Source organism: Pectinophora gossypiella, chromosome 9 (genome assembly GCF_024362695.1).
Source record: "Pectinophora gossypiella chromosome 9, ilPecGoss1.1, whole genome shotgun sequence".
Classification (NCBI taxonomy): domain Eukaryota; kingdom Metazoa; phylum Arthropoda; class Insecta; order Lepidoptera; family Gelechiidae; genus Pectinophora; species Pectinophora gossypiella.
This window is the reverse complement of record NC_065412.1, coordinates 14,064,048-14,078,126: the sequence shown is the minus strand read 5'-3', so window position 1 is coordinate 14,078,126 and position 14,079 is coordinate 14,064,048. Positions and strand designations below refer to the sequence as shown.

The 14,079-nt window shown below is 38.6% G+C and overlaps 1 protein-coding gene across 1 annotated transcript in view; it reads right to left on the bottom strand.

Annotated features, from left to right (window-relative positions):
* The window catches only part of LOC126369672 (lachesin-like), a 41,876-nt gene that overhangs the window by 13,749 nt on the left and 14,048 nt on the right, over nucleotides 1–14,079 (bottom strand). The window contains exons 2-3 of the mRNA XM_050014232.1: nucleotides 7,685–7,782; nucleotides 4,848–5,055 (exon numbers count right to left, since the gene is read on the bottom strand). Coding sequence (XP_049870189.1) covers nucleotides 4,848–5,055; nucleotides 7,685–7,782 — 306 coding nt within the window. The remainder of the gene's footprint in view (nucleotides 1–4,847; nucleotides 5,056–7,684; nucleotides 7,783–14,079) is intronic.

Below are 14,079 nucleotides of genomic sequence, written 5' to 3'. Positions count from 1 at the left end.
AGTGGAGTAGGTGTGATCAAGCTATTAGTCCTAAGCGGCTTACGGCCATTCAAAACTAAAGACCCAGAAAGAGTGAGGTCAATGCCCGATACGAATTGATGCGGGGCGGAGAATTATTGTTCTACATACATAGTATTAGTTTTTTTTTCTAAGACAACGTGTTAAAAAGATGTTTCAGAGTCTTTTGCATATTTTTAATCTTTATTCTATGTTTACCAGAGTTACTACTTTTTTTTAAAGGACGACTAGGGCCATGTGCCGAGGTTTTTCTTGCAACTTCTTTTCCCCGGCTATACAGGTTGTGAGAAGCTGCAGTAGCTTTAGGCGGATGAGAGGTTCGTTATGTAAAAATTGACGATTCAAAGTATAACTTTGTTACTTACTGAATAAAGATATTTTCGAATTACTATAGGTACAAAGAGAAAATTTTAATTAAAAAAATATATCTATCTCGGACGGAACTTGAGCCCGCAGCTCTTGTTGAACAGGGACGAGCGTGTTAACCATTACACCACCGGGCCTTTCTTCTGTCCATGCAAAATTCTTTAGATCTATGTTTCGTCATTACGATACTATAGTTTATAGAAAAGAAATTATGGAATGTTATACAGTCTAATACAGGCTTAAAAAAACCTAGGGATGGCTCTAGTCGTTTGTTGTCTTGCTCCAATGACTCCCACCACTCCGTTAATGTTGTTAATAATTACTTTGTTAGCTGTGGTAAATTACTTGCTGATAAAATTAAAGCCAATCAACCAAATCGCATTGTACCGTCAGACTGGGCCAATAGCTCCAATTGTCAATCTTTTGGTCTACTGGACACGGATGAGGAGGAAATTAATAGACTTATTACAGCCTTAAAAACTAGCAATACCTCTGGTTGGGACGGTATTTCGTCTGCTTTTTTGAAAACTTACAAAGGTATCTTGATTGAGCCTATAACGCACTTATGTAAACTAAGCTTACAAGCTGGCATCTTTCCAAATGTCTTTAAAATTGCTGTTGTCTTACCTATTTATAAGGCTGGGGATCGTGATTGTGTTGAAAACTATAGACCCATTTCTATTCTCCCCACACTCTCTAAGATACTGGAACGGCTAATGAACAATAGACTCACCAAATTCTTAGAAACTAATAACTTTCTATCTGATCAGCAATTTGGGTTTCGATCTGGGCTATCAACATCTGATGCTGTCCGTGATTTGATTCAGTTTTTGGTGGAGGGGTTGGACGTTGGCGAGAAATGCGTATCAGTATTTCTGGACTTAGCCAAAGCATTCGACACAATCTCGATTCCCATTCTCTTAAAAAAGCTTGAATGCTTAGGCATTAGAGGCAATCAATTAAAGTTATTTGAGAGTTATCTTACTGGACGGACACAGCGGGTAAAAATTGATGATTATGTTAGCTCGGACTTGCCTATAAATTGCGGAGTGCCTCAAGGGAGCATTCTGGGTCCATCGCTGTTTCTGGTGTTTATTAACCACTTGTGTTCTACCCCACTGCCTGGAGGCAAAATTATATCTTTTGCCGATGACACAGCTTTAGTGTTTAAAGCAAGTTCATGGCAGGAGGTCTTCAGTATCGCACAGTCTGGCCTTAATGTTGTGGTTTCATGGCTTCTAAATAACTATCTTACAGTTAATACTGACAAAACCAAATACATGACCTTTGCTATCCGTAGTCCCCAGATCCCGCCAGATTTCTACGAGTTGATTGCCCACTGTTGCAACCAGGCACCAGACCAGATCTCTTCGTGCTCCTGTCTTAGTCTACAACGCGTCCCGGTCATTAAATATCTTGGTATTAATATTGACCAACACCTTAACTTTAAGACTCATATTAACCTGGTGGCATCTCGCGTTAGAAAACTTATTTACGTGTTCAGGTGTCTTCGACATATTGCTAATTTTGACTTGATTAAAACAGTGTACTTTGCTATTTGTAAATCAATTCTTACATACTGCATTACGTCCTGGGGCGGTGCATCAAAGTCTAATTTGATGAAGCTTGAGGTTGCCCAGAGAGCAGTATTGAAGGTTGCGGCCTTCCGTCCGTACCTCTTCCCGACAATTGCACTTTACCAAGACTGGCAGGTTCTGTCGATCCGTAAGCTCTTTATTCTCTCAATTATAATGAAAATGCATGTGAGTCTGACCTATGATCCGAATCTTGTGGCTTCGAAGAGACGGTCGGATATTGTTTGCCCCTCCCAACCTTGCAAGACCTCATTTGCTCGTAGGTTCTTCTTCTTTCTCGGTGCATATATTTATAATAAAATTAACAGACGGTGTAATATTTACAACCTAAATATTTATAAGTGTAAGAAATCTGTAACAAACTGGTTACTTACACTAACATATGATGAGACTGAAGACCTCCTCAGCGTAATTTCTTAGGTGCATCATTTCTATTTTTATTTCTTATATTTTGTCTCGATTTTGATTTGCCTAAATCTCGGAATCTTAAAATGGACTTTTAACTCCCATTTTGTGGTCACCCATTTTTACACACACACACACACACAAAATACTTTCATTTACACACCATGCACACCAAATCACACCATCACATATTTTGACACAAATAGTTGTTCTACTTAATTCCCTATTGATTGATTGATTAGTTTTTTAATTTTTATCCTTATTTCTTTTATTTTTGTAGTCGTTTGTTTCTTTCTAAGTTGTAATTATGGCTACCCATTAAGACTGCTGATCTGGAGGTGGAGGCTTGGAATCCTATAATACAGGGTATCCTAGTCTAGGTTCCAGCCTTTACACATGATCACCCGTTATGTTTAACCCTATTGTCTAAGATGTTTATGTACACTTTGTATCATGTTATGTTGTGAAGGAAATAAATATTTTTATTATTTTATTATTTATTATAGTTTTATAAGTATTCCTTTTTGTTATGAACAATGACGTCATACTATCACCATCATACATATAATCATAATCATCGTTCTGATCTATTTCAGTTTTTTTTTCTATTTAGAAACAGGTCAATGTTCTAAAGGTCAAAGGTCTCACTGCAAATTCAATTTTACGCTTAAAATGTAGTACTTATATGTATAAATATAATACTGCACACATATATTGAATTCTCACATTCACGACCTAACAAATCCCCTCAGTCTGTACTTAACCCAGAATGGTTTCAATTTAAAAATCCAACGAGCTTTAAACCGTAGGTACATTGAAAATATAAAAATCGTACATTTAAAAGAAATAAATGCCTTTTGATTTAAAACTTTATTCTGGAGATAGAAAAAACGATATTAAGCGAAATCCAAAGCGTATTTTATCAACGTAGATAATCGTCCGTCCCTTTCCTTTTCGGCGGATAAGAAAATGACGGGTATAACTTAAATTTAAATTAGGTGATATCTGCAGGAATCGGAAATTTCCCATGGTTACATAGCGAGGAGAACCGATGGCCGCTGGGGCGGAAAGGTTCGAGAATGGCGACCACGTGTCGGACGACGCTCAGTGGGTAGGCCCGCTACAAGGTGGACTGACGATCTGGTGAAGGTCGCGGGAAGCCGCTGGATGCGGGCAGCGCAGGACCGATCGTCGTGGAGATCCTTGGGGAGACCTATGCCCAGCAGTGGGCGTCGTACGGCTGATGATGATGACTATGTTACGTAACGAGACAAACTATAACTTATAATACATTTAAACATTTAAAATTGTTTATTACCTATTTAAGAATTTAATCACAAATAAAAGGTACACCAACAGAATAAAACATTAATAAAAATATAAGGTACAACAGGAATTAGACTGTTACAGGTGCATACAACATTTGCAGTGTAAGACAACGTAATCGTTTAGGTAGATAAGTAACTAAATTATACAAATACAATTTGGACATAAATATTTATAAATAAAAATAAGTCTTTACACATTTGCGCATATAAAAGTAAGTGAGCAATGCAAACAAATGTCAAATTGCAATATTGCTTTCTTATTGGCCATTTTAACCCCCAGTCACACGCAGATGCGATTCCCCGCTGTATGACTACCGACATAAATTATTAATAGACTGCTGTGATTTTCACAGCAAATCTGAAAATTAAATGGTCATTCCTACTGAAACCTTTTTCCCATCTGACGTATCTATTTCAGACCTTTTAAACACGTAAAAATACTTTCAGATATGCTTGCAAAATACTCATTTTGTACAATTTCACTTGTCAAATTAGTACGATAAAAGCCGAAATAAGAATGATTTAACGCGAGTAAGTGATACTTAAATGTTCCAACTTTCCTTCCTTCACAATACCTAGGCACTGCTTTTATTAGACATTGAAAGTACCTACCAATTAATTTTACATTTTGTTTAATGACATTCTCATTTTTTACATATGCTTTTTTTTGCTTATGCTTTGTAGGAGTCTTAGTATAGCTTTGTAATAGACAACTCTGGGCGATATCCCACTTGCATCAGACAGAGTACTGCGGGGCGGAAGGCAAGAGGGAAACCACTGCCCTATTTTATATATTATTTTCTTATAAAAATGTAAATTGAATCATGACTTTAAATGTCCAATAAAAGTCAAAATATGGTCATAGAGTCTTATAACATATTAGCGACACGTATTTTTTGTGTCTTAACATGCATCTATGTTTTTCTGTCATTCAGAATCGTCATTACTAGAGCGAGATAATGCAACCACACACGATGGAGTAGACTAGGCGGTCGGAGTGCAGTCACCTTCCCATTCTTTATCTCGCTCTAGTTAATAACGACTCTGAGTGACAGAAAAGGACAGAAGGATGGAAAAGTGCGACGAGGCGCGGCCAGATGTAGAAGAACTCTTAATATATAAATCGTTTACTCACCAACGACATCTAAATATCCCAGCTGACTTTTCATGGGGTCAGTGTTGATCTGGCACATGTACCATCCTCTGTCTGTCTCCCGCAGTTCCCTGATGTGCAGGAACCAGGTCCTATGGTCACTATGGGTCACACCGACCCGCCGACTCCGGGATATCACGTGGGTGTGGATCGTTAGTATTGTTTGTGTGTCCACACGTAACCATGCCACCTTAGACAAAACAACACAAAATATTATAGATACCTAATATTCTCTTCTCCGTGGTCTAGAGGTTGGAGCGATGGGCTCACGATCTTAAAGTCCGGGTTCGAATCCTGATGTTTAGCTAGGACATTGTAGGCTTGAATCACCTAATTATCCCGAAACGTAAGATTCCGAAGGTATCCTAATCCGTAAGTATTATACTTGACTGTACTATCATTATTCGATATGGTCAATCAAACTACATAATATATGGAGCCATTATGCAATCCACTAATTTTGTGATGAGATCAATTTAATCTAGGTAACCCGATATTTTAGTCGTGATATTTAATGTAGCCTAGACAACCTGATACCAATCTCCCTCGGCAGTTTATTTCTGGCACAACGGAATAACCGACAGAGAAAATTTTGTCCTTTGTATCTAACATTGATGGACCATAAACTTAAGCGATACAGGGTGACCACATGTTACAGCAATCGACTGCAAATCGGCTTCCTAAGAACTCCTAAGATTGACATGACGATAACGTTCTTGAGTTAAGATTTCACAGGGTAAGATTTCACCACCCACACCACTTAACCTTTAAAGTCAAGATTTAACTTTTGAAGATACTCCTGTGATTGGTTCGCTAATTAAATTAATGTATGTGTCGAACTTTAGGTATCTTGCGATACCAAATACAACGGAGTTACGAACTTAATCCGTCGTAACCGACAATCAGAGACGGTCCCTGAACATACATAAATGGTATATAAACTTGCCCCCGTGATTCCTAAGGGCCGTAACTCACTGAAGCACCGCCTTGACGCTGGCAACGTCGCCAAACATTTTATCAGTTGCCAAAATGGCACCAAGATGTCAAAGAAAGAAAGATGATGAGTTACTATCCATACGTTTCAATAAGAATTGTTTGGCGAACGTCGCCAGCAACGTCACCATGACGTCACGGTGAGCTATGGCTCTTACATATACAGCCTATATACGTCCCACTGCTGGGCACAGGCCTCCCCCAATTAACCGGAGGGGGTATGGAGCATACTCCACCACGCTGCTCCAATGCGGGTTAGTGGAGGTGTTTTTATGGCTAATAGCCGGGACCAACGGCTTAACGTGCCCTCCGAAGCCCGGAATCATCTCACTTTTTCGGACAATCAGGTGATTCAAGCCTGAAAATTTCTTACCAAACAAAGGACAGTCTCACAAAGTGATTTCGACAATGTCCGCATCGGGAATCGAACCCGGACTTCCAGATCGTGAGCCTAACGCTCTAACCACTAGACCACGGAGGCTGTTACACTAGAGCTATGACTCTAATAGGGTGAGAAAAATCAGAAGTCATTAGTAGTCAACTTTCAAGCATTTCTGATAGGAAGTTCTAAAATGGTTATGATGAACCGTATGGCGACAAGTGATCAGCCAATCGCGCGTCATATTGGTGTATTCAATAGTAACTTTGTATTCAACTTTTACAACATAAACGCAGTATAACATGTCATGAATCAGGTTTTTAATTTTAACACTAAAACAAAGGAAGAACGAACTCGATAAGATAACCATAAATATTACTTTGAAACTACACAATAGTTTTTGTTATATAGAATCAAGAAGTCAGGAAATTTTAACTTTTAAACGTGCTTAAAATCTGTTAAGTTACTACGTATAGTTGTATCAGACAAGTTACGAAGTCTTGTATGCGGAAACTTTGGGGGATCAGTCAAACAATGTTGTAGGTACAAAGTAAACTTAGAGCGTCTTTCCTCTTAACGCTGTTTTACATCGTGTTAGCAATGTTACACGGGCAAACGGTCTGCTGCTTAAACATATTAAAAGTTTCTTTATTTTTCTAAACGAGTAAAATTGTAAAAAGAACATAATAATTTTCTTGCTCCTTTTGAACGTTATTTCAGTGAACTGTGAGAAAAGGAAAACAGATTGGGTTAAGCTGTTTCCACGAAGATGAGCTGCTGAACGTGTTTTGTTTCTTATTCTCTCACAGTGTAGCACAGAAGGTAGGTATACCTAAATAAAAAATATACGGACTTTTAGTCCACGAATGCGAAGCTACGAGTAAAACCGACATGTAGAAGTATTGATGTATAATAATGTTACTATTGCGTAGAAGCGTCAAGTTGATGGTGACTTTTGAATAACAAAGATAGATAAAAATAAATACAAATATTTATTGTTGGGAATTGAAAACGCACCCATTATTATTAGCCTTTTATGTTGGCTAATCTGCTAGTTACTCTAATTACTGATTATGTTGGCAAAACCTTTTCTTATCTGTCATTATTTTTCTAATAATAAATACGTTCGCGCGTTTTTGTCCGTAAAACCAAAACAAGTCTTCTTATTATAAATATCAACATTTATTTCCGTAACACGTTTATGTAAGCGCGACGGGATTTTTAACTAAGGCTTTTAAGTTAATTGTTATTTTCTTCGTAAATAATTTGTTTAATTTAATTCTGTTTTTTTTTTATTACAACATATAAACATAACATCGCGCCTGTATCTCTGAAGGTAGACTTAGGGAGGTGATACAGAGAGATTGAATTCTTTATTTTTTTTTCCTATTTCTTTTTAGAATATGTAATTGAAGATTAGTTTTTCTTTTTTAAATTAAATACAAACCTTGTATGTAGAGAGGTTGTGCACAGAGCAAGCGAGGATGGCTTCTCTTCCAAGCGGTGCCGTGACGTTTGCTATAGGCCCGCTGAACCCAGGTTCATCTGCAATTATAACAACATATTACCATCTCGCACTGGAGAAAAAGTAACCCCCCCCCCCCCCCCCCCCCTGTCTATGATTGTATCCCTCAAGGTGTGACACCGAACCGAAAACGTTGGGGGATGATTCAGACCATGATTCTGAGTTTATATCAAGTAGCATTACCTGTCGGAAAAAATCATGCAAAGTTTAGTGTTCTATTTTAATTATTTTCAGTTCCATAAAAATAACAAATTACGAAAAACCATCATTGTGATTTGCAGGGCTAACATGCTTGTGATAAAATTATATTAAAGACATATTGTCGAAATCGGTAAGTTTGTTTTTTTCCCTAAGACGCGTGGCACGTGATTTTGTTCGTAATTTGACAGAACGACATGACTTATTTGGATTCAATTATTAGCACCAATCGACAAAACGACATAATTATATCGTCAGAAACGATAAAATGACCGTGACGAAATTTTATCACTTTGCGCTTAGCCCTACTGAAGAACGGGAATAGTCGTTAGATTACGTAAAAAAAATCAAACTCCGATATCGCTTTCTTCAACCAAAACCTTGATTTTTCAATTCATTTCAATCTGGCCAAAAACTGAGACCACATTTTTGTACCAGGATTGAAACTACGAGTAGCTTCGTCTATTGCGAAGTTTTGGTAACAAAACTCATATCCGAATGTGTTATTAACAAAAAGGCGCTTACTTGTATTTCTCTATCTTCTTCCATCGTGTGGGTTGTGAGGTGAATTACCAATCCCATCAACCCTGGTGTCAGGGTTGTTATTGCGCCGCCAAAGGCCCCTGACATGGCTCATGTAACGACTACTTACTTACATCAGTCAGTAGTAAGTAACCGGAACCAACGACTTAACGTGCCTTCCGACAATCAGGTGATCAGCGTGTAATGTCCTAAGCAAACTAGGGATCACAAAGTATTTTTTTGTGATATGTCCCCACCGGAATTCGAACCCGGGACCGTTACTACACGGAGACGACATGTAGTTGTTAATAAAGTTATAATTATGTAAATTAAACTCACACGTAACCTTACCTTACGATTACCCAAATACTACCGAACAACTGCAGTTTGGAAACAAAATTGTATCGAAACTTGTTGGAAGGTGTTGTGAGGTGGATATGATTTCGTCTTGGCATCATTTTACATGAAAATATTTTTTATTGGAATGTTATTTTCTCGTGTGGGTCGTTGGTCGTGTACTAGTTTCAAGATAAATTATGAAATTTTTATTACTAAATAAAGACAGATCTAAAACTAACGATTAATGTTTGGATACGAATTCATGTTTAGATCATGAATTATTATCACATGCGTGAGGAAGCACACATTCCCGAGAAATGCATTTTCGGAGGTATGTGACCTAACCGGTATAGGGCTGGTTTTCCCTTCGCAGGTCGGAAGGTCAGACAAGCAGTCGCTTCTGTAAAAAACCGGACCTGTCAAATCTTCAGGTTAGGTACCTAAGCGGACAAAAAAACGAGATAATGTTAGGGAGATGATGAATCTTTATTTTATGGTTCTATGTAACTATTTAATAACCTGTGACTGAAGCAAGGGCAGTCTCCTAAGCGATTTTTGACGTGTCTCCACCGGGATTTGTACCTAGGATCATCATTAGATCGTAAGCTCTACTCACGGAATAGAAGAAATAGATTGGAACGGCCCTAACGCGCATTTTGCATGAGAACCGCTTTCGCCGGTTCAACTCCGCTCTCTTTTACTACTACTCCTGCAAACAGGTAACTACGATAGCTCTACTGCTTCCCAAATTCCATAGCCATTTTACCAGCAATATATATAATTTTATGTGATAGGCTGCAAATTTATCATTACTTCGTAAAATACTGCATACAAAAGTTTTTTTTTTATAAATGGCCGACCATACTAAGATTTTTAGCTTTCCTGTGATAAGGAGGGATCTCATTGCATCGTAGTCGATATTTGGTATTTTGCCCTGCAGGTTATAATACACAAGACGACCTTTTAATATACTATCGCGGAGCTCCGTGCGTCGTAAAGTTTGCGGACGAGTGGAGTGCAAAGTTGAAGTATGAACTATTTGCTCATACTTGTATGGCGCGCGTTTCGCATTCACTAGGCCCTTCAAACCTCTTTCTTCTATACCGTGGCCTACTAATATAACCATTAGACCACGGATGCCGTTATATGTTAGTTAAAGGTTTAATTTATATTCTTATTTATATTTACAAGGCAAGTGTGAAAAGGACGATGGAGTTTGATAAGTTAAAATTCACTCAATGTTTACGACTGCCTAGTTCAGCGGTTCTTAATATTTTTTCCAGCAACGTACAACGCGTTTGGGTTGTGTTAAGTATTTGAACGAGAAAGAGGAGTGAAACGAGTGACGGCTATACACACACTGGTTTATTCAAAGAATGATGGTGGCGGGCGCAGCCGCACACAACTATAGGTACCTACATGTGGGGTATGAGTGTGTGTAGGTGTTTGAGGTGTAAGAGAGTAAGGTGATGGTAAGATAAAGGAGAAGGAATGAGACGGAATTGAAAGACAGAGAAACAGGATATGCGAGGTACAGGTGTACGAGAAGGAGGGAAGATACGAGCGAAGACGGAAGGAACTGAATATAGCGGAAGTGTGAGAGGTAAGGAGTGAAAGGGACGGGAGATTAGGAAAGATGGCGAAAGTGTGTGCGCGTGGTACTGGAAATGTTTTATGAAGAATTACTCAAAAAACTTACTTGTGTGTGCATTTTGTTATAAAACTTTAAAAATAAACAGTGGGAATTGGGCTTGAGTGTTTTTCTCCGCTCCCTCCCACATTTTTGGGGGCTCGTCCAACGGAAAACGGATTTCAACCACGCGGTGCGACACATTCAAGACTAACGACGCGACATGCCACGCGGTATGGCCACGACGACAAAGGAGAAGACGAAATATGAAGACGATAAAGACGATTACGACGGCGATGGCAGCGGCGATGCTCTGCTACAACTTTCATACGGCGTTATCCCTAATTTCGACGGGGTTGACAAAATATACCCAGTGACCAAATGGGTACAAGACGTTGAAGACCACGCAGAGATATGCGAGTGGAGTCCTCTACAAACACTCCTCTTCGCCAGGCGATCTCTAACAGGAACGGCAGCGTTATGGTTACGCTCCGAAAGCACGTTCAGAAGCTGGAACGAATTAAAGACTGCCATAACGAAGGAATTTCCAGACGTGATGGACCAGAAGACGGCACACGAAGTTATGTCTGCACGCAAAAAACGTGTAGATGAGTCGTATCTGGAATATGTTTTCATCATGCGTGAACTCGGTAAACGCGGAAGAATGCCGGATTATGTAGCTATCAAATATATAATCGAAGGCATACAAGACTTGGAAACAAATAAGCTTATGCTATATGGTATCACTACCTACTCGGAGTTAAAGGAAAAACTCAAGATTTATGAACAATATAAAGAAAACATCAAGAAACAACGAAGTGAAAGAACGACGTCATTTATCAAGACCGACAGATATCAACATTTTCAAGCGCAAAAAGTAAGATGTTACAGCTGTGGAAAATATAATCATTTATCAGAACAATGTCCGTATCGCCAGCAAGGTGTTAAGTGCTTCAGATGTAATAAGTTCGGTCATATTGCTCCAGAGTGCCCAGAAAACAAAATGGAGGCGAAGACATCTTTGCCAACAACAGGAATTCAATCATCGGAGAGAGAAAAACCGCATACGACGACTTATCAAACATCGGATAACTTCGGCAAACATCGGCCGCATGAAGATTGGCGAAAACGACCGAGACAGCCACTGAAGCAAAGTTACTTCAATTTGCAGTATGAGGGCGCTGCTTCCAACGAGGACACTCACGAAGTTCAACACGATTCAACATACACGATTCATTCCGAGATTCATTCATCAGAATACAAAACGAAGATAGAAACGGATGGTCAAATATCGACCAATGAAGTTAGCAGCCCAATGTTACTCAAGGTCAAGTCACAGATAACAGGTTATGACGGAAAAAATGGCGAATCCACCGGAACAAATGTAAACAAACACGATTTACACGATAATATGAAGAAAAAGTTGTTGAAGACAATTGAAATTCAAGGAAAATGTTATGAAAACTGTCTTGTGGATAGCGGAAGCGATATAAATATAATCAGTGAAGAGATTAGTGCGGGATTTTCGACCGGAAAGCGGATAAATACAAGTTTAACATTATCAGGACTTGGAAACTACAAAGTGAAGGCAAACAGCGCAATTACATGTGAAATTATCATAGATGGAAGAAAATACTACAACGTAAAGTTCTACGAAGTGACAAAAGAGTGCATGCCATTCGAAATCATACTAGGAAATGACTTTTTAAGGACAGTAACTACAGTTATAAATAGGTGCTCAGTGTGGTTTATGCCGAAAGATGAAGAGTGGATGTGTAGTTTGTTGTGTAAAGAGAATGAGGATGAGGTGAATAATCTTTGTTCCACAGGTCACATCAAGAACACCGAGGTAAGAAAAGAAGTCCAGCAGTTAGTGCAAAACTACCAACCACATCAGATCTACGAGTCACCTATCAAGATGAAGATTGTGCTCAAAGACGAAGTTCCAGTAGTTCAACGGCCACGACGGTTATCTCTGAAGGAACAACGAGAAGTAGAAGATCAGGTAAACGAGTGGAAAAGAAGTGGAATAGTACAGGTGAGTCATTCAGAGTATTGTAGTCCAGTGACAGTTGCTAGGAAAAAAGATGGGACAGCAAGAGTGTGTATTGATTATAGAAAAATAAATACAAAGATAGTGAAAGATGAATTTCCCCTTCCACTCATTGACGACTGCATAGATAAATTATCTGATGCCAAAGTGTTTACTTGTCTAGATCTGAAGAATGGATTTTTCCATCTACCAGTGAGTGAAGAGTCGATAAAGTACACATCATTTGTGACCCACAATGGTCAATACGAATTCACAAGGGCTCCTTTTGGCTTATCTATTTGCCCAAGCTATTTTATGAGGTTTATATCTGTCATATTCAGAGAATATATAACAAGAGGTTGGATGATTGTTTACATTGATGATATTATTATTACAGCAAAAGATGAAGAGGAGGGCTTGCAAAGACTACAGATGACACTTCAGACGGCAGCCAATTATGGATTGCAAATAAATTGGAAAAAAGCTAGCCTACTTATGACGAACATCAACTTCCTGGGACACAGAATTGAAAATGGAGAAGTGAGACCATCACAGGACAAAATAGAAGCTGTGGCCAAGTTCCCAGAGCCTAAGACACTCAAGCAATTACATAGCTTTGTGGGCCTAGCATCATATTTCAGGAAGTATATACCAAACTTCGCATTCATTGCAAGTCCACTTACCAATTTGTTAAGAAAAGATTCAAAATTCGAATTTGGAGAAAAAGAAAGAGTTTCATTCAATACACTAAAACAGAAGCTAACAGACGACCCAGTTTTGAAGATATATAACCAAAAATATGAGACAGAAGTACATACAGATGCCTCCAGCTTGGCGTATGGTGCTATTTTGATGCAAAAAGATGAACATGGAGATATACATCCAGTATACTACATGAGCAAGAAGACTAATGATTATGAGAAGAAATATAGTAGTTATGAACTAGAAACATTGGCTGTTATCGAAGCAGTAAAAAGATTCAGACATTATCTACATGGAATAAGGTTCAGAATTATCACGGATTGTCAAGCGTTCAAGATGACATTACAGAAAAAGGATTTAACGGCTAGAGTAGCCAGATGGGCTTTATTCTTACAGGAATTTGACTTTATTATTGAGCACAGAGCGGGAAAGAAGATGCAGCATGTAGATGCACTCAGCCGCAACCCTTTTGTAGGCCTGCTGAATAACCTGCATGAAAGCTTAAGAAAAGCTCAAGAGACAGATGAAGGAATAAAGGCGATTTGTGCTATTTTAAAAGATAAACCATATGAAGATTATAGTTTACAAGATGGATTACTCTACAAGGGTACAGAGAAGCTATTAGTAGTACCAATGGCCATGGAAACAGGTATAATAGAGAAGGCACACTCAAATGGACATTTTGCAGTAAAGAAGACAATAGAACTTATCAGTAAAAGCTACTACATAAAGAACTTGGAAGTAAAAGTACAGAACTACATAGCTACATGTATACCATGCTTACTAGCAACAAGGAAGAACAAGAAGGAAGGATTTCTTAACCCAATAGACAAAGGAGAGACACCATTAAGTACTATACATCTTGACCATATTGGGCCCATGACTGAGACCAAG